The 27,472-nt window shown below is 39.4% G+C and overlaps 1 protein-coding gene across 1 annotated transcript in view; it reads right to left on the bottom strand.

Annotated features, from left to right (window-relative positions):
- DNAJC3 (DnaJ heat shock protein family (Hsp40) member C3) overlaps positions 1 to 27,472 on the bottom strand; it is a 112,431-nt gene that overhangs the window by 51,540 nt on the left and 33,419 nt on the right. Inside the window, exons 3-4 of the mRNA XM_025364429.1 lie at positions 14,393 to 14,517; positions 12,521 to 12,595 (exon numbers count right to left, since the gene is read on the bottom strand). Coding sequence (XP_025220214.1) covers positions 12,521 to 12,595; positions 14,393 to 14,517 — 200 coding nt within the window. The remainder of the gene's footprint in view (positions 1 to 12,520; positions 12,596 to 14,392; positions 14,518 to 27,472) is intronic.

The raw sequence follows: 27,472 nt of genomic DNA, 5'->3' as shown, positions 1-27,472 counted from the left end.
TCCTACGCACCTACAACATGGTGCCCCTGTGAGAATACAGCCCTTACCAGGCAGCATCCGGCCCTGGGGCCCACCCAACAGTTTCTGCATCTCCACATCCATTGTGCCCCACTGACGTCCCCCACCTGCAGATGTCACTGCAGCTGGCTGCTCCCAGCACAGCCAAGCACAAGCCATTAGCAGCAAGCCTCCCACCCCAGAAGCAGGATTGCTACACATTTTAAAATGTACTGAGCACAGGCTCTCTTGCCAGCAGCTGCCACCTAGGGACAAAGTGTGTGCTCCCCAGCCACCTGCCTACAGCTGCTGCCACTGAAAAAATCCCCGCCTTACCCAGTAGCAGGACTGCAGCACAGCCACTGCTGCCCCCACCCAAGCACTTCACTGAAAGTCTGGGGATCACCCCTCCCTTACCCACCACAGCCAGCACCTGTACACATCACCGGCTCGGGGGCTGAGGATAGTTCTGCCTAGCATGGTTCACCACCCCTGCCTCTGCCCAAGTGCCCAAGCATCCTATCCTGGGGCCTGGGAATTTATCTGCCCAGTCTATACCCATTGGCGCCTGAGCACTCCTTCCTGGAGCTTGAGGGTGAGCCCACCCAGCCTGCCATACCACCACAGTGGCACACACCAGGACACACCACCTGTGGCCTGGGACTGCCCCACTCAGCACAGTGTAGCCATCGCCAAGACCACCTCAGACCAGCTGCGATCCAAAGGGTTGCCCCACCACTGCTACTGTCATTGCCTAGACCACAACTGCTGCCCAGGGACCCAAGGACCCAAGGACCCGAGGACCCGCCCACCTGTCCAGTCACTGCTGCCATTCCCTGTACCAAAGTAGGCCACCTGGAGGCCCAAGAATTGGTCCAATAATTCTTAGTTGGACCCACTAACATAAATGCCAGTATATGCCACCTTGGAGTACTAAGTTACGCATGTTTGGCCTGCCACTGCCCCCACTGGGGCCCAAGAACTGGCCTATCTGGCATCCACATCCCCAGCAAAACTACAAAACAGCTTCCAATAACAACTGCACCTTAAGCCACTGAAGAAATCACAGACACCACTGATGCTGATTACAGTCAGACAAATTATATGGATACTATACTACTACAAACACCAAGAATCAAAGCCAAAGTGCCCTACCCAACCAAAACCATAAATACATCTTAAGGAGAAAGTACTCTCCTACAAAAGCAAATCCAAAAAATTTGAAGAAATGACAGTTACATTATTAACAGATGCACAAATATCAACATGAGAACTTAAATATGAAAAAGCAATGAAATATGACACCTCCAAAAGAAAACAATAACTCTCCAGCAACAGATTCCAATGAAAAAGAAATGCGTGAAATGCCAGAAAAGGGATTCAATATGACAGTAAAAAAGTTCAGTGAGATATAAGACAACAGAGATAGACAATATAAAGAAATTAGAGCCGGGCGCGGTGGCTCAAGCCTGTAATCCCAGCACTTTGGGAGGCCGAGACGGGCGGATCACGAGGTCAGGAGATCGAGACCATCCTGGCTAACACGGTGAAACCCCATCTCTACTAAAAATTACAAAAAACTAGCCGGGCAAGGTGGCGGGTGCCTGTAGTCCCAGCTACTCGGGAGGCTGAGGCAGGAGAATGGCATGAACCCGGGAGGCGGAGCTTGCAGTGAGCTGAGTTCCGGCCACTGCACTCCAGCCTGGGTGACAGAGCAAGACTCCGTCTCAAAAAAAAAAAATAAAAAAAGAAATTAGAAAAACAATCCAGCATACGAATGAAAAATGTATAAAAGAGATACATATCATTTTTAAAAAGAATCAAACAGAAATACTGGAACTAAAGAATTCACTTAATGAAATTTTAAAATACATTTAAGAGTTTCAATAATAAACTACAGCAAGCAGAACAAACAATTTCAGAACTTGAAGACAGGTCCTTTGAAATAAGCCAATCAGAAAAAAAATAAACAAAAAACAATGAAAAAGAATAAACAAGCTTATATGACATACAGAACACCATAAAGTAACAAAATATTTGAATTTCTGTTGTCACAGAAGGTGAAGAGAAAACCACAGTAATAAAAAAACTTACGTAACAAAACGATAGCTGAAAACATCCCAAGTCTAGCAAAAGATTTAGGCATCGATAGACAGAAAGCTCAGATAACCCAAAATAGACACAGTTCAAAAAGGACTTCTCCATGGCACATAATAGTCAAACTGTCAAAAGTCAAAAACAAGGAGAAAGTTCTGAAAACAGAAGATAAAAACATCTAGTCACTTATAAGGGAAACTGCATTGGACTAACAGGGGATTATTTCTCAGTAGAAACCTTACTGGCCTGCAGGGAATGGAATGATATACTCAAAGTGCTAAGAGAAAACTGTCAACCAAGAATATTACACCCAGAAAAGTTATCCCTCATAAATGAAGGAGAAAAATAAAGGACCTCTTCAAGGAGAACTACAAACCACTGCTCAGTGAAATAAAAGAGGACACAAACAAATGGAAGAACACACCATGCTCATGGATAGGAAGAATCAATATCATGAAAATGGCCATACTGCCCAAGGTTATTTATAGATTCAATGCCATCCCCATCAAGCTACCAATGAGTTTCTTCACAGAATTGGAAAAAACTGCTTTAAAGTTCATATGGAACCAAAAAAGAGCCTGCATCTCCAAGACAATCCTAAGTCAAAAGAACAAAGCTGGAGGCATCACGCTACTTGACTTCAAACTATACTACAACACTACAGTAACCAAAACAGCATGGTACTGGTACCAAAACAGAGATATAGACCAATGGAACAGAACAGAGTCCTCAGAAATAATACCACACACCTACAGCCATCTGATCTTTGACAAACCTGAGAGAAACAAGAAATGGGGAAAGGATTCCCTATTTAATAAATGGTGCTGGGAAAATTGGCTAGCCATAAGTAGAAAGCTGAAACTGGATCCTTTCCTTACTCCTTATACAAAAATTAATTCAAGATGGATTAGAGACTTAAATGTTAGACCTAATACCATAAAAACCCTAGAGGAAAACCTAGGTAGTACCATTCAGGACATAGGCATGGGCAAAGACTTCATGTCTAAAACACCAAAAGCAACAGCAGCAAAAGCCAAAATTGACAAATGGGATCTCATTAAACTAAAAAGCTTCTGCACAGCAAAAGAAACTACCATCAGAGTGAACAGGCAACCTACAGAATGGGAGAACATTTTTGCAATCTACTCACCTGACAAAGGGCTAATATCCAGAACCTACAAAGAACTCAAACAAATTTACAAGAAAAAAAACAAACAACCCCATCAAAAAGTGGGCAAAGGATATGAACAGACATTTCTCAAAAGAAGACATTCATACAGCCAACAGACACATGAAAAAATGCTCATCATCACTGGCCATCAGAGAAATGCAAATCAAAACCACAATGAGATACCATCTCACACCAGTTAGAATGGCAGTCATTAAAAAGTCAGGAAACAACAGGTGCTGGAGAGGATGTGGAGAAATAGGAACACTTTTACACTGTTGGTGGGATTGTAAACTAGTTCAACCATTATGGAAAACAGTATGGCGATTCCTCAAGGATCTAGAACTAGATGTACCATATGACCCAGCCATCCCATTACTGGGGATATACCCAAAGGATTATAAATTATGCTGCTATAAAGACACATGCACACGTATGTTTATTGTGGCACTATTCACAATAGCAAAGACTTGGAATCAACCCAAATGTCCATCAGTGACAGACTGGACTAAGAAAATGTGGCACATATACACCATGGAATACTATGCAGCCATAAAAAAGGATGAGTTTGTGTCCTTTGTAGGGACATGGATGCAGCTGGAAACCATCATTCTTAGCAAACTATCACAAGAACAGAAAACCAAATACCGCATGTTCTCACTCATAGGTAGGAATTGAACAATGAAATCACTTGGTCTCGGGAAGGGGGACATCACACACCGGGGCCCATCATGGGGAGGTGGGAGGGGGGAGGGATTGCACTGGGAGTTATACCTGATGTTAATGACGAGTTGATGGGTACTGATGAGTTGATGGGTGCAGCACAGCAACATGGCACAAGTATACATATGTAACAAACCTGCACGTTATGCACATGTACCCTAGAGCTTAAAGTATAATAATAATAAAAAATAAATTAAAAAAAAAGAAACATAAAAAATAAATAAAAAATAAAAAATAAAAAAATAAAAAAAAGAAATGCTTAACGGAGTCCTAAACCTAGATGCAAAAGGACAATATCTACTATCATGAAAACACACTGTATAAAACTGACTGGTAGAGCAAACACACAAATGAGAAAGGATTCCAATGTTACCACTACAGAAAACCACCAAACCAAAAAGATAAACAATAAGAGAAAAACAAATGAACAAAGGATATACAAAACATCCAGAAAACAATAAACAATATGACCAGAATGAAATCTCACCTATCAGTAATAACTTTTCAAGGTTAAACAGATTAAATTTTCCCTTAAAAGATTGACTGAATGGGTTTTTAAAAAATGGATCTAACTATATGGTGCTCATAAGAAACTCACTTCACCTGTAAAGATACATGAAGACTGAAAGTAAAGGGACAGAAGACCTTCCATGCAAATGGAAACCTAAAGCAAACCGGAACAGCTATATTTAGATAAAACGTATTTAACGGTTTAAGACAGAACCGTTAAAAGAAAAAAAAAAATAAAACAGACAGGCCAGGCATGGTGGCTCACACATGTAATCCCAGCACTTTGCGAGGCCGGGGCAGGCGGATCACCCGAGGTAAGAAGTTCGAGATCAGCCTGGCCAAAATGGCAAAACCCCATTTCTACTAAAAACACAAAAATTAGCTGGGTGTGGTGGTGTGTGCCTGTAGTCCCAGCTACTCTGCAGGCTGAAGCAGGAGAACTGCCTGAACCCAGGAGGTGGAGGTTGCAGCGAGCTGAGATTGCACCACTGCACTCCAGCCTAGGTGACAGAGCAAGACTGTCTCACAAAAAAACAAAAGGACAAAAGTCATTACATAATAATAAACAGATCAGTTCAGCAAGAGGATATAACAATTCTAAATATATATGTACCCAACATATGTTAAGGCAAATATTACTAGATATAAAAGGAAAGACAAGATAATAATAGTGGGGGACTTTAATATCCTACTCTCAGCATTACATAGATCATATAGACAGAAAATCAACAAAAAAAGTTTGCTATAACTGAACTTTAGAGCAAACAGACTTAACAGACATTCACAGAACATTTTACCCTAAAACAGTAGAATATACATTCTGCTCATCAGTATATGCAACATTCTCAAGAGCAGACGTATATTAGGCCATAAAACAAGTATCAACAAATTTTTAAATATCAAAATCATGTAAGTACTTTCTCAGACCACACTGGAATAAAACTAGAAATTAATACCAAGAGGAAATTTGGAAACTATACAAATACACGAAAACTGGGTCAAGAAATCAAGATGGAAATAAAAAAAATTTTTTGAAACAAACGAAAATGGAAACACAACATACCAAAACCTATGGAATACAGCCAAAGCAGTGCTAAGAGAAAACTTTGTAGCAATAAACACATATCAAAAAAAAAAAAAGATTTCAAATAATCTAACATGCATCCCAAGAAACCAGAAAAGGAAGAACAAACCCAAAATTAGTAGAAGAAAAAAAATAATAAAGATCACAGCAGAACTAAATGAAATTGAGACTAAAAAAACACCACAAGGGATCAAAGAAACAAAAAGTTGGTTTTATGAAAAGATAAACACATTGATAAACCACAAGCTAGATTAACCAAGAAAAAACGAGAAAAGGTCCAAATAATCAAAATCAGAAACAAAAAGGAAATATTGTAACTCATACCCAAGAAATATAAAAAATCCCCCAAAGACTATTATTAGCAACTATCTAACAACAAACTGGAAAATCTAGAGGAAATGATAAATTCCTGGAAACCTACAACCTACCAAGGCTGAACCAGGAAGAAACAGAAAACCTGAATAGACCAGTAACAAGATTAAATCAGTAATTAAAAAGTCTCCCAACAAAGAGAAGCCCAGGACTGGATGGATTCATTGCCAAATTCTTCTAAACGTATAAAGGAGAAATAATACCAACTCTCCTCAAATTATTACAAAAACTGAAGTGGTGGGAATTCTCCCGAACTCATTCTATGAGGCCAGAATTACCTTGAAACCAAAACCAGACAAGGACACAAGAAAGAAAGAAAACTACAGGCCAATGTCTTTGATGAACACAGATGGAAACATCCTCAATGAAATACTAGCAAACTGAATCCAATAGCATGACAAAAAGGTAAGATACCAGCTGGGTGCAGTGGCTGATGCCTGTAATCTTGGCACTTTGGGAGGCCAGGGTGGAAGGATGTCTTAAGCCCAGGAGTTTGAGACCAGCCTGTACAACAAAGTGCGACCCAGTCTAAAAAAAAAAAAAAAAATTTAGCCAGGCATGGTGGTTCACACCCGTGGTCCCAGCTCATCAGGAGGCTCAGGCCAGAGGATCACTTGAGCCCAGTAGATTGAGGCTGCAGTGAGTCATGTCTGCACCACTGCACTCCAGCCTGGGCAACACAGGAAGACCCTATCTCAAACAAAAACGAAACCAGAAAACATAAGACACCATGATCAAGTGGGATTTATCCCAGAGACATAAGAATGGTTCAACATTTAGAAATCAATATGTGATACATCACATGGACAAAACAAAGGGTAAAAACCATACAATCATCTCAAAAGATACAGTAAAAGCATCTGATAAAATTCAAAGCCCCCCTCAGGACAAAAACTCTAAACAAACTAGGCATAGAAGGAACATATCTCAACAAAATAAAGATCATTATGACAAATCCACAGTTAACATCATAGCGAATGGGGTAAAATTGAAAGCCTTTCCTCTAAGAACCGAAACAAGACAAAGATGCATACCTTCACCACTCTTACTCAATGTAGTACTGGGATTCCTAGGCAGACCAGTCAGGCAAGAGGGAGAAATAAAAGGCATCCAAATTCAAAAACATGAAGTCAAATTGTCCCTCTTTGCAGATGACATGATTTTATATTTAGAAAAACCAAAAGACTCCAAAATAAACTCTCAGAACTATTTTTTTTTTCATTCAGTAAAGTTTCAGGATACAAAATCAACATACAAAAATCAATAGCATCTCTATACACCAATAACGAAATCAGTTAAAAAGAAATTAAGAAGGCAATCCCATTCACAATAGCAATAATAAAAATAAAATTCCCAGGAGAAAATTTAACCAAGGAATTGGAAGACTTCTACAAAGAAAACTACAAAATACTGATGAAAGAAATTTAAAAAGACAAAAACAAATGGTAAGACATCCTATGCTCACAAATCAGAATTAACATTGTTAAAATGACCATACTACCCAAAGCAATCTACAGATTCAAGGGTATCTGTGATATCCTTCTGTGAAGGATTTTTTCACAGAAATAGAAAAAACAATCATACAATTCATATGAAACCAAAACAGAGCCTGAATAGCCAAAGCAATCCTGAGCAAAAAGAACAAGGAGGCATCAGGCTACCTGACTTCAAAGTATATTACAAGGCTATAGTGACCAAAACAGCATGGTACTGGTATAAAACCAGACACATACATCAATGGAACAGATTAGAGAACCCAGAAATGAATCCATGTACTTACAGCAACTGATTTTTAACAAAGGGGCTGAGAACATAATATTGGGGAGAGGACAGACACCCTCTTCAATTAATGGTGCTGTGAAAACTGGATATCTATATGCAGCAGATTGAAACTGGATCCCTGTCTCTAAGCACAAAAATCAACACAAATGCCTTAAAGACTTAAACATAAGACCTAAAATGATAAAGCTACTAGAAGAAAACATGGGGAAAACGCTTTAAGACACGGTCTAGGCAAAGTTTTTATGGCCAAGATCTCAAATACACAAGCAAGAAAAAAATAAACAAATGGTATTATATTAAACTAAAAAGCTTCTGGGCTGGGAATGGTGGTTCACACCTGTAAACCTACCACTGTGGGAGGCCAAAGTGGGAGGATCACTTGAGGCCAGGAGTTTAAGACCAGCCTGGGTAACACAGCACGATCCTATCTCTACAAAAAATGTTTTAAAATTAGCCAGGCCTAGTGATACACACCTGTAGTCTCAGTTACTCAGGGGGCTGAGGCAGGGGGATCGCTTGAGCCCAGGAATCTGAGGCTGCAGTAAGCCATGATCATGCCACTGTACTCCAGCATAGGTGACAGAGACCCCAACTCAAAATGTAAAAATAATAAGCCTCTGCATAGCAAAAGACATAATCAACAGAGTGGACAGACAACTTGTTGACTAGAGAAAATACATGCAAACTATTCATCCAACAAGCAGCTAATACACAGAATATACAAGGAACTGAAAGCAGTCAACAGTAAGAAAACAAAAAATCCCATTTAAAAATGGGCAAAGGACATAAACAGACATTTCTCAAAAGGCATACAAATAGCCAACAGCTATATGAAAAAATGTTCAACAACACTAATCATCAGGGAAATGCAAATCAAAACAATAATGAGAACACCTCACCCAGTTAGAATGGCTACCATAAAAAGACAAAAAATAACGGATGCTGCCAAGAATGCAGAGAAAAGGGAACTCTCATACACTGTTGGCAGGAATGTAAATTAGTACAGCCACTATGTAAAACAGTATGGAGATTTCTCAGAAAACTAAAAATAGAACTACTACACAATCAAAATCAGTATATCAAAGGGATACCTGTACCCTCATGTTTATTGCAGTGCTATTCACAATAGTAAAGATATGGAATCATACCAAATGTGCCCATCTACAGATAAATTAATAAAGTAAGTATGGGGTATGTGTGTGTGTGTGGAGAGAGGGACAGGGAGAGGGAGAAGGATGGGGAGAGGGAGAGGGAGAGGGAGAGGGAGAAGGATGGCGAGAGGGAGAAGGATGGGGAGAGGGAGAGGGAGAAGGATGGGGAGAGGAAGAGGGAGAGAGAGAGGGAGGGGGAGGAGGAGAGGGGAGGGGAGGGGAGGGAGAGGGGGAGAAGGGGAGAGAGAGAAAGAGAGACAATGAATGAACAAGAATGGGATACTACCTGGCCATAAAAAAGAACTAAAATCATGTTCATATGCAGCCACATGGATGGAACTGAAAGTTATTAGTGAAATATAAGCCAGGCACAGAAAGACAAACAGTGCATGTTCTCACATATATGTGGGAGGAAAAAAAAAAAAAGTTAATCTCATAGAGTTACAGAGTAGGATGATAGACACAATAGACATTAGAGACTGGAAAGGGTGTATCAGTGGGATGTGGGGATGAAGAGAGGTTAATGGGTACAAACACAGCGAAGAGGAATAAGAGGCAATGTTTAATAGCAAAGTAGGGTAGTTAACAACATACTATTTCAAAATAGCTGGAAGAGAGGATGTGAAATGTTCCCAACACACAGAAATGAAAAATATTCAGTGATGGATATTCTGAATACCCTGACTTGATCATCACACAGTCTATGCATATAATAAAGCATCACGTATTCCTCATAAATACATAAATATGCACAAATATTATGTATTAATTTAAAAATTAGACATTTTCTTGTACAAAACACCCTGTGAAGAGGATGAAAGGAAAAGCTTCAAACTGAGAGAAAATATTTGCAAACCACATATCCAACAAAGTATCTAAAATACATAAAGGACATTTAAAACACAACAATAAAAAAGCAAACAAGCCAATTAGAACATGGGCAGAAAACATGAACAGAAATTTCATTGAAAAGGACTTACAGATGGCAAATAAGCACAGGAAACAATGTTCAACATCATTAGTAATCAGGGAAATCCAAATTAAAACCACAATATAGCAACACACCTACCAGAATGGCCAAAATAAAAAATAATGACAATACCAAATGCCGGTAAGAATGCAGAGGAATGTAAAATGGTACAGTCACTCTGGAAAGCAATTTAGTGCTTTCTACAAAATAAACATGCAATAACCATACAACCCAGTAACTGCACTCCTGGACATTTATCCCAGGGATAACAAAAATTCATGTTCACACGAACATCTGTACAAGAATGTTCACGGCAGCTTTATTTGCAATAGCCAAGAAATGGAAACAACCCAAATGTCCATCAGCATCTAAAAGGAACAAACTAAGTGGGATATGTAAAAATCTAGATAAATCTCCAGAAAATTATGCTGAGTAAAAAAAGTCAATTCTAAAAGGTTGTATAACATTTGATTCCAGTTATGTAAGATTTTAGAAATGTCAAAATTTAAGAAATGAATATCAAATTAGTGGATGCCAGAAAGTATGACTAGGGGGCCAGAGCAGGGTGGGATGGAAATTGGCATGGTTAAAAAGGGTAACAGGAAGGATCTCAGGGTAACAGAACACCAAGTCAGTGTCTTGACTATGGCGGTAGGTACATGAACCAACACATGTGATAAAGTATATGGAATACATGCAACAAAGAAATGAATACTACTAAAACTGAGGAAATCTGAATAGATTGATATATTGTATCAGTGTCAATATCCTGGTTGTGATACAGTGCTATAGTTTTACACTATAGATAAATTCATAGGTACAAAAACAACTTTGTTATTGGAGGAAACTGGGTAAATGGTACCTGTAATCTCTTTGTATTATTTCTTACCACTGCATGAAAATCTACAATTATCTCAAAAAAAATTCCAATTAAAACTAAAAGATAATTCAATACAGATATACATTCTCATGGAAGAATCCCTGTAACAACAGTAAGAGCAGTTTTAAGAACACACTAGCAGAAATATGACTGCCAAAGAGCAATCTAAAAAGCAGAAAGTCTGTGAGAGTCCACCTCCTTGTTTCTGAGAAGTTTTAATATCGATCACAGAAAAGACAATAACCCAAGGCATATCCAAGGTACCAAGATCTCAGTTATCCAGAAGAACATATACAATGCTCAATAAGGATTGATTTGTGCTAAAACTATATCCTAAATTATTGCTAAGACTACTCTAAAGTTTAATTGGAAAAAAAAAATCTAAGTAACAGATTTAAGCATCTCCTAGAAGCAGAAACACATTCTCATGTTTTATAATTCATTCATCCATTTGACAAACGTTTATGCAACACCTTCTTTGAACAAAGGCCTGGGCTAGGGAAAGGTTACTCCGGCACTCTCACCTCCCACCACCCGGCCTTGAGCCTGCTCTCAAGCATCTTCCCAAATAGGAGGGGAGATTAGATAAAAAGAAACTGATACCTAATTTCATTGAGACCACAAAGCAGTTTCTGATCCAATACAATTAAATGTTTTTTGATTTATCCACAGATGACAGAGTGTGGTGACAAGGGTTATGATAATGTTAGAAATTTTAGTTTTCTTTTTTTTTTTTTTTTTTTTTTTTTTTTTTTTTTTTTTTTTTTTTTTTGAGACGGAGTCTGGCTCTGTCGCCCGGGCTGGAGTGCAGTGGCCGGATCTCAGCTCACTGCAAGCTCCGCCTCCCGGGTTCACGCCATTCTCCTGCCTCAGCCTCCCAAGTAGCTGGGACTACAGGCGCCGCCACCTCGCCCGGCTAGTTTTTTGTACTTTTTAGTAGAGACGGGGTTTCACCGTGTTAGCCAGGATGGTCTCGATCTCCTGACCTCGTGATCCGCCCGTCTCGGCCTCCCAAAGTGCTGGGATTACAGGCTTGAGCCACCGCGCCCGGCCTAGAAATTTTAGTTTTCTTTTCATAGTGGTTATCATCACAGTAACTATAAAAATGCAATACAAACTATAAAAAATGCAAGTAATAAACAGTGGCTTATATACCCTTTCTAGACCACTCCAGAAACAAACCCATGTAAAACAAAAATGCTAGTCTTTAAAACAAGCCAAATGAGGGCATAAAAAGACCAGCTAAGTGTCTCTAACCAAATCATTTTTTAGTATATACCCCCTTCAATGACACAAAATCTGTGACATTCCCTAACAAATCCAAAGCACTTTACACTTTGTAAAGCAGCCATAATGGATGACTGCAAAATTCCTTAAGAATATGTTTCATTACTCCTCTCAAATCAAATGAAGGGTCTACAAAAGGACAGATCCAAACCCCAATAAGGATTAACAAGGGCTTTAAAAGCAGCTCAGCTGACATCTTTAGATTCTCATAGTGGACAAAGCAGAACAAGTAAGCTGTATCAACTGAGTTAAGATTATGTATCTATTGGGTACGCTTTACCTTTCAACTGTTAACAGGATTCTTTGATGTCTGCCATCAAATAGTAATTCAGGATTTGTGATTCTTAAATACACAAATCAGGCTATTCTCTATTTACTTACTGTCTAAGACTATTGACTCTTAGCTATAAAATTACTATTAACTGTCATAATATAAAAAAGGTCCAATATGTTCTCTCAAAATAACATCTTCCTAGAGTCAAATACAAATTGAACTTACCACTTTTTTAAAATCATCTTCTGCTTCATCAAGTTTTCCTTGTTTGAGTAATAAGTGACCTCTCTGTAATCTTGCCTAGAAAAAAAGGGGGTGGGGAATTATCTTGAATATTATAGATTTCTAAATCTTTTTAAACACTAAGAATAAAACTAAATAAACAAATTATTAATATTTATTTTTCCAATTGCACATCTGACTTGACACCAAGAATAATTCCTGGAACCAATGAATGTGTATAATTTTTCTTAAAGTATGCTTCCTCAAAAATACTTTTGTTCTACCCAAGAAAACTGAAAACATGTCCACACAAAAAGTTGTACATGTATGTTCACAATGATAGCCAAAAAGTGGAAATAACCAAATTCCCATCAACTAAATCAATATATAAATATATCCATACAATAGTATTCAGCCATAAAAAGGAATGACATATTGACATGTGCTACATGAATGATCCTTGAAAACATTATGCTAAGTGAAAGAAGTCAGACACAAAAGGCCAAACAGTATACGATGTTATAGTATATGAAACAAACGTCTAAGTGGTTGCCAGGAGCTAGGGAAGCAATGGGGAGTGACCGCTAATAGGTACAGCGCTTCTTTGGGGGGTGATAAAAGTGTCTTACAAGTAGCTAGTGGTGACCACTGCACAACCTGTAAATATACTAAAAACCACTGAATACTTTTAAAGGGTAAGTGTGATGGCATATAAATTATATCTCAATTTTTAAAAATACTTTTTGCCCTACAATAAAAGTTGCATATGTTGGGACTTTACCAAAGTCTCTTCCCTTTTAACATGCATCAGTTTCTCCCCCTTCATCTGATATTCCTCTTCTTCTAATGTGTATAATCCCATTTCTTTCAAGAATACCAACTCTGTATGACCAATGAAGCCACACCAATATTCCACTTAACCCTATATACATTACTTTTACAGTACATAAAATTTTCCTAACCCTGTTAAATTCATCAATACAATAAAAAGCAAGATTAAACTATCATAAAAAGCCATTTCAGCTATCATAATACTAAGAAAATGAGCCATTTAACCTTTGTGAAAGGTTGTGCTTGCTTAGCTGTGTAAGATAAATCTGAAAAATATTTGAGATTTGGGAATTCCATCTTAAAATATTAGTAATATCTCAAATCAAACATTCACCCCATATCTAATCAGTTATCTCAAATCCTTCTCAAAATACAGTAGGAAATAAATAATAAATGGTTATCAAATTAATTCTGAAACCATCTAATTGGTCAGTGGTTGTCAATTCTGCCTCTAAAAGCCCCACCTGAGTTCTACCTCATGAGTCCCTCCCTGTTCACATGTCTGTCACAACCTTTATGGTGACCTGCCAATCATCAGGATTTCCTACTAGGCTACAAGTTTCTCCATGCCTGAAGCTTGTGGATTGGTTCCAGGGGATGTCTCTGCTAATTTAGCATTTTATTGTCACCACAAAATCACAGCCCAATTAAGTAATCCCCACTTTACTCTTCCTGGTACAGCCTTAAGTAGAACTGCCGTCAGTCACCTGATAGCCTCTTAATTCAGCCTCTTCATCAACTCATGTCTCAGTCTCACATCTTGCCTCAAACTCCATCCTCCATACAGATTTGTCTTTCTAAACCACAAAGCTGACATCACTGCCAGACTTCGGAAAAAAAACATCTAATGTACCCGCTGTTCTCCTTCACACAGATGTTTGCTTCTAGGGACTTTGATTTTCTCTTGTTCCTCAGTCCACTATATCACTGTAGCTTTGATCTCTTCCAGCTATGTCTAGCATGCTAGTCCTCACCTTATGAAACAAATTAACTCTAACCAAGTTCTGTTAAGTTCCCTTTTAAAGAAAGTTTAGATATACTTACTGCAGTGAAGTCCATCTTCAACTGAATCACTTTAGTTAAATCAGGAAGTGCAGCTTTTGATTTACCCATAGCTAAAAAGACAGTAGCCCTCCGATAATAAGCAATATAGTTATCAGGGTCACCATCTGAAAATTAAAATATTACCTCTTAGTCATTTATTCAAAAATTAAAAAAAAAAAAAACAAAAAACAAATCACCTGGACAGTATCAGCATTCGCAACTCTACTAAGACGGACATTAAGAAAAGTATCTCATCATCAAAAAGGAGTCACGTTGCCTAGCAAGATCAGTGCAAACAGACCTAGAATAGGGGTCAGCCAACTATAGCCCGAGTCACATCCAACCAGCAGACTTCAGTTAAGAATGTTTTTCACATTTCTTAAAAGTTGCCCAAAAAAAGAAAGAACAAAAGAAAAATATAAGACTGTGGCTGCAAAGCTCAAAATACTTGTCTAGCCCTTTAGAAAAAAAGTTTGCAAACCCCTGGTCTAGAATATTAACTATATTCAATTTATAACCTTTTTCTAGGGGGCGTGGGGGACAAGGTCTCTGTCACCTAGGCTGGAGTGCAGTGGCATGATCATGGCCCTCTCTGCAGCCTTGATCTTCCACGCTCAAGCAATCCTGTCACCTCGGCCTTCTGAGAGGCTGGGACAACAGGCGTATTCCACCACAGCCAGCTAATTTTTTTTTTTTAATTTTTTGTAGAGAGTCTCACCATGTTGTCCAAGCTGGTCTTGAACTCCTGGCTCCAGCAACCCTCCTACCTCAGCTTCCCAAAATGCTGGGATTACAGGCATGAGCCACTGCACCCAGCCTCAACTCATAACTTTTATAAGTATGCAATTCAGTTTGTCTCTGCGGAGATTTTTCTAAGTGAAATACTAAGAATGTGGACTACGCACATTAGTGTACAGGGTTTTAGAAATGTATAAACCTCTGACTAAATTGATATATTGAATGTATAATCTCTGCTCCCTCACAAACTCCAACTAGAATGGAGGTGAAGAAATAAAGGTACAAGGACAAAGGAGGAGAACAGAAATGAGAGAGACTAGAGAAAGGGACTAGAAAAGTTAACATTTATAAGGAACGCAGAAAGATGAATTAGGTTTCTCAGCTAATTTTACTCTGCTTATTAGCACCTACAAACTAGAGAAAAGAGTGGATTCAATCAGAAGCAAATCTTCTGCAGAACAATCCTTCTAAAACACAATTTGGAAATATAAGTATATAAAGAATTCTAAAACTAACCTTGACAAAAGCCGGCCATCAATCTTTTAAAAATAAAAGATTTATCTGCTCAGGTGTTCATCATCATAAGATACACAATTAACCTCCCTGAAAGTTATACTCCTAAAGTTTTTGTCACCTGGAAAAATTACAATAGAAGAATCTATATGGCAGGACAGTCCATAATCATTCAAAATTATGGTTGTGAACAGTTGTTAATGGCATTGAAAATGCCAGGGGAAGATGGGTCAGAAAAAGAGATTAGGCTATACAAACAAACGTGAAAGAAGACATACAAATGGCCAATGAGCACATGAAAAGATGCTCACCATCACAAATCATTAGGAAAATGCAAATCAAAACCACACTGATCTGCATGGGGGAACAAACATACTAATAAAAACTAAAAAAGCAAAACCAAAAAAAAAAAACAAACCACATTGAGATACCAGTTCACACCCATTAGGATGGCCATTATGAAAAATAAAAAGATAAAATAACAAGTGTTCACAAGGTGTGGAGAAATTGGAGCACTTGGGCACTGTTGGTGGGATGTAAAATGGTATGGCCACTGTGGAAAACAGTAAGATGATTTCTCAAAAAATTAAATGTAAAATTACCATGTGGTCCAGTAATTCTACTACTGTGAATATATACACCAAAGAAATAAAAGCAAGGGTCAAATATGTATTCCAACACAGCTGTTCATAGCAGTATTATTCACAATAGGCCAAAGACAGAAACAACCCCAAAGTCCGTCAGTGGATGACTGGATAAACAAAAGGTGGGATATACTATACATACAACAGGTTATTCATTCAGCCTTAGAGAGAAATGAAACTCCCAGGCATGCTACAACATGGATGAACCTTAAAAACATTATGCTAAGTGAAATAAGCCAAGACACAAAAGGAAAATATTGCGTATGAGGTACCTAACATACTCATATAATAGAGACAGAAGGTAGAATAGTAGTTCCCAGGGGCTGGTGTAGAGGGTTAGGAATAGGGCCCTATTGTTTAATGGATACAGAGTTTCAGTTTGGGATAATGAAAAAGTTCTGGAGATGGATATTGATGACTCCCCAACAATTTGAACACACTTAAGGCCACTGAATTGTACACTTACAAATGGTTAAAATGGTAAATTTTCATGCACTGTACCACAATAAAAAAGTAAAAGTATGAACCAGTCAGAAAAAACTGTATTTTTTAAAAAAGGAATTGGGTATTTTAACAATAAAAAAACCTTCTTTTTCTTCAATCTAAAAACGAAAATATATGATCCCAGTTAATCGTCACTAAAATTTCTTTACTAAACAACTTCCCTTAGGAGGCAAGTACAGGAGAGCAAAATCAGTAGCCTGAATATAGGATATTTCTTACAAAATACTGTAATTAACTTGAGCAAAGAGTAGGAAACAGAGTAACTACACTTAGAACATGCTTGATATACAGTATTTTTCAGTTCAGTTTATATTTTATTTGTATTGTGCAATAAATTAAAATTTTATGGGTTTGGTTTGTGAACTGGCCATAGAATGATTTCATACCTAAGAATTACTAACATTTAAGTGACGCACCAGAGAGCCGAAGGCAGTTCACTGCATGTCAACAGTGGCTATCCATGCAGAGATGGGGTTTCTTCTTCCTGCAGTCCATGTGTTCCAAAATGTTTCACAACACATATGGATTAATTTTATATTCATTAATTTTTTAAAAAAACTTAAGTTATCCAGGGTTATTCACACTAAGCAAAGAATAATACCGTAAATACCATGATTTAAGGCCTGAAGAACACATCAATTTCATATGTCCAAATCCTTCTCAATCTTTGAGGTACAGCTCAAATGACTTATTTGACTATACATGGAAAAACAAACCTTTCCTTCTCTCAAATTCCATAACATTCTATAATTCCCTTACTGCACCTAACACTAAGCAATGATTATTAATTATTTATACACATTTGGCCCTCTTTATTCATGGGTTCCGCATCTGTGGATTCAACCACCCTCAGACTGAAAATATTTAGGGGAAAAAAATTGTATCTGTATTGAACATGTACAGACTTTTTTCATTATTCCCTAAAAAGTACAGTAAAACAATTATCAACACAGCATTTACATGGTGTACAGTAAACTGCATTAGATTTCTACTTGGAAAAACCTGACCATTCCAATCCAAGAAGAAAAAATCTCCAGAGAGGACTGCGTATGACTTAACTTTTGTATTAAGGATCCCATCATATACAAAAATTGTCTACACACAGTATTTCTGGAGTGTTCACTTTCACTAATTTTACTGTTCAGTTCTTAGGCATTTTAAGATAGGAAATGGAATTGGACTGCAATTTATAACACCAAATCTACAAAAATAAAGAATCTGTTGTACTATAAGATATATATTTGGTCTTCTTCCAGTTTCCTGACATACAGCTCCTGCAACCCATGGGATCTCTGGAGTGATTACTTTTTTGTATACTAATGAAATGGTTGGTAGCTGGGCACCCCTAGATAGTTTCAGGATGGGAGCTAGTTGCCAGGGGAACCTACCAGGTGAAAAGGTTGGAACTTTGAGTACCCTCTACCCTCCTAGGGTTGTTGAAGGTTGAGTTGGTTACCAATAGCCAATGATATAATAAATCATGCCTAAGTGATAAAGCTTCCACAAAAATCTAAAATGACAGGGTTTGGAAGAACTTCCATGCAGCCAAAAACATGGAGGCTCCTGGAGGATGGTACACCCAGAGAGGGCAAAGAAACACCATATCCCTTCCCATATGCCTGGCCCTATGCATCTCTTCCATCTATTTGGTTGTTCATCTGTATCCTCTGTAATATCCCATAATAAACCAGTAAACCTAAGTGTTTCCCTGAGTTCTGTGAGCTGCTCTAGCAAATTAACTGAACCCAAGGAAGGGGTCATGGGAATCCTCATTTACAGCCAGTCAGTCAGAAGCATAGGTAAAACAACCAGGGCCTTAGGAATGGCTTCTGAAGTCAGGAGCGGTCTTGAGGCGCTGAGCTCTCAATCTGTGGGATCTTAGGCTACCTCCAGGTAGACAGTGTCAGAACTGAACAGAATTAGATGATATCCAGCTGCTGTCTGCTGAAGAATCTGTAGGATTACTTGGTGGAGAGAAATTCCCACACATTTTGATGAACAGAGGTCACAGACGTATTCTGCACTGTGAGAATATAACAGGAGAAACTGAATATCTTTGTACTCCGAGAACCAAATGACAATAGTTTAATACATGAATCAAGAATCAATTTTCCGGCCAGGCACAGTGGTTCATGCCTGTAATACCAGCACTTTGGGAGGCCGAGGCGGGTGGATCACTTGAGGCCAGGAGTTCAAGACCAGCCTGGCCAATATGGTGAAACGCCGTCCCTACTAAAAATATTTAAATTAGCCAGGCATGGTGGTGCACACCTATAATCACTGCTACTCCAGAGGCTGAGGGAGGAGAAACGCTTGAACCCGAAAGGTGGAGGTTGCAGTGAGCTGAGATCACACCACTGTACTCCAGCCTGGGTGACACTGCGAGACTCCATCTCAATTTTCTTAGAGGCATGGGGTCACTTGCATGGTAAATCAAAATAGCCTTCCCTGGTTCTTCATCTTAAAATACCAACAGTTCCTGGAAGTAGAGTCCATTCCTACATCACTGTGCATGAAGTAGCAACTGAAACAAGACTCGGTTTAGAAATGCATGCTTAGTTTTTACCAACACAAGATTTGATAATCTTGAAAATAAGTACTTTTCCTATTATCCATCCAATATATAATATTGTTCATTATGTAAATTATTTGCAAGCCTACATATGGAAATACTATATTTCATTTTAAGCCACATAATTCAAATCCTTATACTAGCTTATTATTATGGGAGATGGATTTAACCTCTACCCAGAATCCTAAAACTATCAAACAATTCAATTATGAGAAAATTAGCCAGAATAAAACAATACAACTACTATCTGGAGAAAACACATCAGAAAGCCAATTACAAGTGATGCTGTAAATGGTGGTAGTGAGAGGCACAGGAAAAACACGCTGGCCTGGTGTATTAGTCCGTTTTCATGCTGCTGATAAAGACATACCCAAGACTGAGTATTTTTTTTAAAAAAAGAGGTTTAATGGACTCACAGTTCCATGTGGCTGGGGAGGTCTCACAATCATGGCAGACGGCAAAAGGCACATCTTACACGGCAGCAGACAAGATGAGAGCCAAGCGAATTTATAAAATCTTCAGATCTCGTGAGACTTATTCACTACTATGAGAACAGTATGGGGGGAACCACCCCCATGATTCAATTATCTCCCACCAGGTCCCTCCGACATGTGGGAATTATGGGAGCTACAATTCGAGATCAGATTTGGGTGGGGACACAGCCAAACCATATCTGGATACGGAAAAAGTTTTATTCTTGCGCTGGCTCACCCAACTAAACTCCTTCATTCAACAATTTACTGAACTTACCAGACATTAAAATAGTAGCATAGCTCAGAATCTTTTGAACTGGAATATGACCTTCAGAAAGTTGCTAGAGCACTTTTTGTTTCCTTTTGTGTACATGTAAACAGTAATGTTTGTCCTCATTTCAGAAGTGAGGCTGAAATGTGATGAGAGAGCACCATAACAAGTTTAAGTGATATAAAAATGTAGAAATGGATTTTGTGTTTTGATTCAGCAAAACTATGTAAGCGTTCTTACCAAGTAAATGAAGAAATCGATCATTTCACACTGCCCACCATTTAATCTTCCACTTAAGACATTCGTTCGTGCCAGATATACCTAAGACCATCTGTAAAGTCTATTAAATTTAAGGTTTCAGATCCCAGGATTCATTATCCCCATAGTTCTTTTCTGATAAACACACATCTCATAAGAGTTTCAAAAGGCCACAACACCCCATCATCATCTACTGCATAATCCTATTGATATGGGAGGGGGGCAGGGAAGTGCTGGGTAGAGAAGGGTGGGGTCCCTGGTGAGGGCTGCGCCCTTGGGCCTGTGCCCACAGACCTAAGTGAGAACAGGCACTCCTGTTTTCATGCCCAAATGTTGCATTTTCCAAGATCACTCTGGCCAGCCACGCACCCCATACTGTACCCATATAAATCCAAGACCTTAAACAGACACAGACACAAATGACTGGATGTCTACAGGAGAAGAAGAACATACCAGCAGACACTGGCAGAGCAGAGACGGCACAGTGACGTGGATGCCGAGGGGAGTTCAGCCAGGGGTGGCCATAGAAGAGTCTGGCCACTGGGCAGCCCGACTCCAGAAGAAGACCACCCTCCCACTCTGGGGGGATCCCCCACTTTCAGCTCCCTATGCATCTTGCTGAGAGCCACCTCCACCACTCAATAAACCTTGCACTTAACCTTACAGCCCACATATGATCTGATTCTTCCAGTACACTGAGCAAGAACTCAGGCTGTGACACTGGCCCCGTCCTTGCAAGAAGGCAGAGGGTCTATTGAGCTGACTAACACAAGCCATCTGCAGATGGCATAGCTGAAAGAGCACACTGTAACACACACCCACTTGGGCTTCAGGAATCCTAGACATTGCCATGTGGCCGGAGCCCAAAAGCGCTCCCCACGGCCTCTTCACCTGCCCATCTGCGTGTTCCCAGTAATGGTTTGAGCAGCAGGGCCCCAAAGACGGAAGCCACAACCCTGTTGCACGTCCTGCAAGGGAGATATGAGAACTCTCCCATTCCACTATAATAGAAAATTTAAAATATATTTTCTGGTTTTGTTTTTTTGGTTTTTTTTTTTGAGGCAGAGTCTCACTCTGTCGCCCAGGCTGGAGCACAATGGCGTGATCTCGGCTCACTGCAACCTCCGCCTCCCGGGTTCAAGCAATTCTCGTGCCTCAGCCTCCCAAGTAGCTGGGATTACAGGCTACTGCCACCACGCCCGGTTAACTGTTTGTATTTTTAGTAGAGACGCGGTTTCACCATGTTGGCCAGGCTGGTCTCGAACTCCTGACCTCAGGTGATCCACCCACCTCACCCTCCCAAAGTGCTGGGATTACAGGCGTGAGCCACCACGCCCAGCCTTAAACTTTATTTTCTATAGTTTGTTATGAACAATGTGCCCTACATGAACTAAAATGATAAATGGTCTTCCTAGAAATCAAGATGTGTGGCCAGGCGCAGTGACTCACGCCTGTAATCCCAACACTTTGGGAGGCCAAGGGGGGGCGGATCACCAGGTCAAGAAATCGAGACCATCCTGGCCAACATGGTGAAACCCCATCTCTACTAAAAATATGAAAATTAGCTGGGCGTGGTGGCACATGCCTGTACTCCTAACTGCTCAGGCTGCTCAGGAGGCCAAGGCAGAATCGCTTGAACCTGGGAGGCAGAGGTTGCAGTGAGCAGAGATCGTGCCACTGCACTCCAGCCTGGCAACAGAGCAAGACTCCGTCTCAAAAAAACAAAACAAAAAAAAGAATTATGATGTGTATCCCATTTGAGAGTCACTGCTACTTGCCAGATCACATTGAACAAAATGACACTTTATTTGGGAGACAGAGTTTCACTCTGTCGTCCAAGCCAGAGCACACTGGCACCATCAGCTCAATGCCTCCTCAAACTCCTGGGCTCAGGCAATCCTTCCACCTCAGCCTCCCAAGTAGCTAGGACTACAGGTGGGTACCGCCATGCCTGGTTAACTTTTTATTTTTTATTTTACTTTTGTGGAGATGAGCTCTTGCAATGTTGCCCAGGTTGGTCTCAAACTCCTGGCCTCAAATAATCCTCCTGCCTCAGCCTTCCAAAGTGCTCAAAGTGCTAGAATTACAGTTGTAAGCCACCACACTGGCCTGTTATTCAGATTCAGAATGCACTAGCAATGACTTACATTCTCCCTTTACTAAATCACACCAATAAATTGCCATGTTTCAGCATCACTGATTTATACCTCTTGGTGAACATAGTAACATTTTACTGGGAATTTTGGGAAAGAGCTGTCTCAAAAAGTCTTGTATTGCAGTGATAAAGCTACAAAAAAAAGGAACAGTCATTTAAAACTACTTTAATTATATGCCATAGCCCTTGATGTTTCTAATACATGTGAGACTAAGAAAACAAACAATAAAGTATAAAATAGGTAGAAGGTATATACATTTCTGCAAATATTCTAATGGTAGTAGGTAAGAATAAATACTTTAAGACACACTTTTTCTAAGACAGTAACTGAAAAAATTTTAAATTGCCATGCTGCAGCACTGAAGACAGTTTGAATCCCCAGAAAAAGTGTGGACTTAGTAACGATGTGGTCACACAGTAAATAGCCCTTAGTGAAAAAACTTGTGCAAATTATTGCGCAAAGTAACCACTATTTCTTAAGGTGAGTTAGTCATTGAAATTGAAATGCAAACTTCCTAACAGAAATGTCACATAGTTAAGAAACCCGTTATTATAGCAAACCTGTTTTTAGAAAAGTCTTAATTTTCGGAGACACAAAAATTATGTTTCTACATTCTTTATATATCCTATTGCACTTTTTTTTTTTTTTTTTTTAAAAAAAAAAAAAAGACAGGGAAGGAGAGAGACAGAGTCTCACTCCATCACCCAGGCTTGAGTGTGGTGGCACAATCACAGCTCACTGCAATCTCCAACTCCTGACCTCAAGCAGCCCTCCTGCCTCAGCCTCCTGAGTGATTGTACACTATTTTCAAAGAAATATTTATATTCATTATTACCATCTGATTTTCACAAAAATTCCCATGGGTGACACAGTGAAAACTGCTGGGAACTTGCAGGTAACTTTTTAAAGTGTGCGTTTTCTTACATAACTGGACCAATGTCACAGGATTATCCAGTGGCAAGTCCAAGATTAAAATCTGTTTCCCTTTTCAAGGTAATCCACAAAGCTATACTTTCTAATAGCTTCACAGAGTACACGATAGAAGTTCTCTGTATATTTATAGAGCAGGCTACTGCAGTGGAACTATTTACGTTTCACCTGACATCCCAACAGGTGCCAGCTACCCCTACATTCCAAGGTGAGATATCTAGGGCCACTTGGAAAAGTTTGTAAGTGTCCTCTTTGCAGGACAGAGTAGACTGACTGGTGTATCTGACTAATCCCCGAAAAATCTAAATGGCAAGAGACTAGCAGGCTCTCTGCTCTCATAAGAAGGAAGAAGGGGATGCTATTTGGACTGTCCTCTGTCTACAGACATGGTCAAGGCAAAGAATACATGTATGCTTCTCACAGACCAAAGAGAGCTGGCTTGGGTTGTCTTAAATCTCGTCCACAAGGCGACTCGAGAAGTCCTTTGCATTTCCATAAGACGTTTTAGAATCAGTTAGTCAATTTCAATGAAATAAAGTGCTAGAATTTGATTAGATTTAATTGAATCTGTAGACCAATCTGGGGGCCACTTGACATCTTTACAATACTGAATCTTCCTATTCATGAACATGGTATATCTCCTAATTTTAAGTGTTTTGTAAGTTTCTTATAACTATTCCTGGGGTTTTCAGCAAAGTGTTCTTGCACACCTTTCATTAGGTTTATTCTCAGGTTTTTTTTGTATTTGTTTATTGCTAATATATAGAGACTCTGTTGCTACAAAAGTATGTTGAATTTGTTATCTAGTGAGTGGCCTTGCTAAATTCATTTCAATTATGATAGTTTGCAGATTATTTGTGTATCATCAAGTTCTCTGTGAATGACAGTTTTATTTCTTCCTTTCTCAAAATCTTTATGCCCTATTTCTTGCCAAATTATAGTGGCTGGGCAATTGTATTAGTTCGTTCTCACACTGCTAATAAAGACATACCCAAGACTGGGTAATTTGTAAAGGAAAGAGGGTTAATTGACTCACAGTTCAGCATGACTGGGGAGGCCTCAGGAAATTTACAATCATGGCAGAAGGGGAAGCAAACACGTCTTCTTCACATGATGGCAGGAAGGAGAAGTGCCAAGCAAAAGGGGGAAAAGTCCCTTATAAAACCATCAGATCTCGTGAGAACTCACTATCATGAGAACAGCATGAGGATAACCACCACCATGATTAAAGTAACTCCCACCGGGTCCCTCCCATGACAAAAATAAGTAAAACTATATTTTCCCATAACATAATGTTGTATATGGAAAATCCTAAAGAATCAACACAAACACAAAAATTATTAGAGCTAATAAACAAGTTCAGCAAGGTTGTAAGATAGAAAATTGGTACACAAATTGCACTGGCTAGGCCAGGCACAGTGACTTATGCCTATAATCTCAGCTCTTTGGGAGGCGGGTGGATGACTTGAGGTCAGGAAGCTCAAGACCAGCCTGGCCAACATGGCGAAATCGTCTCTACTAAAAATACAAAAATTAGCTGGACGTGGTGGTGCATGACTGTAATCCCCACTACTTGGGAGGCTGAGGCAGGAGAATCGCCTAAACCTGGGAGACAGAAGTTGCAGTGAGCCAAGACTGCACTACTACACTCCAGCCTCCTGGGTGACAGAGCGAGACTCTGCCTCAAAAACAAAAACAAAAACAAAAACAAAAACTGCATTAACTAGGACCTCTAGCAGAATGTTGATTACAAGTAGTAATAGTGGGTATCCTTGTCTCATTCTCCATCTCAGCAGTGGTGGGGTATGAGGAGAGCTACCAATATTCACCATAAAGTATGATGGTAGCCATAGGATTTTTGGTGTACTCATCAATATAGATTCCCAAGCTGTTTAAAAGGCGTTTTTTCTTTCACAAATGGTGTTAAATATTTATCAAATACTTCTTCTGCACCTTTGAAAGAATATTTTTCTCTGTAGTCTTTTTTTTTTTTTTTTTGAGGAGTCTTGCTCCATCGCCCAGGCTGGAGTGCAGTGGCCGGATCTCAGCTCACTGCAAGCTCCGCCTCCCGGGTTTACGCCATTCTCCTGCCTCAGCCTCCCAAGTAGCTGGGACTACAGGCGCCCACCACCTCACCTGGCTAGTTTTTTGTATTTTTTAGTAGAGACAGGGTTTCACCGGGTTAGCCAGGATGGTCTCGATCTCCTGACCTTGTGATCCGCCCGTCTCGGCCTCCCAAAGTGCTGGGATTACAGGCTCCTGTAGTCTTTTAATGTGATGACTTATACTGACTTTTGAATGCCAAACCGAATTTACATCCTTGTAATAGAAACCAGTGGTGTGTATATGTATTTGTGTGTACAAACATAATATTTGGACTTCTTCAAAATTTAGATTCATTTGCTATTAGGTTTTTCAGAATTTTTGTAGTTATGTTCATGAGACTTTCCTATAATATTTTTATTGTAATGTTCTTACACTTGGAAGAATGTGTATTCTGTAGCTGTGTGCAGGTGTTATGTGTATTTCAATTGGGTCAAGTTAACATCTTTACTGTTGAATGTTTTCCTATATGCTATTGAAAGAGGCTAAAGCCTTCCACTATAATTATGAATTTGTTCATTTCTTCTTTTAGCTCTGTCAATTCCTGTTTTATGTATTTAGAGGTTTTATTATTAGGCTCACATCCATTTAAAATTGATATTTTCTGGTAGAGTGAACCCTTTAATTGTGTGGAATGGCTTTCTCTACTACTCACAAAGGTATCTTTTTTTCACTTTTCTCCTCATTTTTCAATTTTTCTATGTTCTTATAATTATGCCATGTCTCTTGAGTACAGTTTTGGTTTTTTGTTTTTTTAATTTGGACATGGAGTCTCACTCTGTCACCCAGGCTAGAGTGCAATGGTGCGATCTTGGCTCACTGCAACCTCCGCTCCCAGGTCTCAGAGATTCTCCAGTCTCAGCTTCCCAAGTAGCTAGGATTATAGGTGGCCACCACCACGCCTGGCTAATTTTTATATTTTTAGTAGAGACGCGTTTCACCATGTCGTCCAGGCTGGTCCCAAACTCCTGATCTCAAGTGAGCCGCCCACCTCAGCCTACCAAAGTTCTGGGATTACAGGTGTGGGCCACCATGCCCAGCCTTGAATAGAGGTTTCTAATCAAAAAAATCTGTTTCCTATGAGTTCAGAGAGCTAATAACATCTGTAATAAAAATCTGAGTTTAAGAAAAAAGCATAAAGAAAAGTATGACAAACCAAAACCTAACTACATTGAGTTTATATAATAAATTACAACAATAGGATGATAGTTTTTCTGAGAACACAGTTGTATCTTATTTAAAAACACATCAGCTGGGCACGGTAGCTCACACCTATAATCCAAGCACTTTGGGAGGCTGAGGCATGCAGATGGCTTGAAAACAAGAGTTTGGCTAGGCAACATGGCAAAACTCAGTTTCTATAAAAAAATACAAAAATTAGCTGGGCATGGTGGCATGCACCTGTAGTCCCAGCTACTCGGGAGGCTGAGGTGGGAGGATCACCTGAGCCCAGGAGGCAGAGGTTGCAGTGAGCCAAGATCACGCCACTGCACTCCAGCCTGGATGACAGAGCAAGATCCTGTCTCAAAAAACAAACAAACAAAAAAAACACCACCCTCCCTACCTGTCAGGTTGTTAACTAGACACACTCAACCATTCAAATCAAGGTAAAAATATATAAGTAAATAAAAAGGACTCTGAGGAAAGTTAATGTCAAAAAGTCCCAGCACAAAAGTTTAGCAGTGACTCATAAGGAAATCCAGGCCAGGAGTGGTGGCTCATGCATACAATCTCAACACTCTGGGAGGCCAAGGCAGGAGGACTACTTGAGCCCACGAGTTTGAGACCAGCCTGGACAACACAGTGAGACCCCATCTCTACAAAAATACAAAAAATAAAAGTTGTAAAAAGTAGTTGGATATAGCGGCACACACCTATAATCCCAACTATTCAGGAAGCTGAGGCTGCAGTAAGCCAT

This window comes from Theropithecus gelada, chromosome 17 (assembly GCF_003255815.1).
Source record: "Theropithecus gelada isolate Dixy chromosome 17, Tgel_1.0, whole genome shotgun sequence".
In the NCBI taxonomy this organism is placed as follows: domain Eukaryota; kingdom Metazoa; phylum Chordata; class Mammalia; order Primates; family Cercopithecidae; genus Theropithecus; species Theropithecus gelada.
This window is presented reverse-complemented; position numbering and strand designations above follow the sequence as displayed.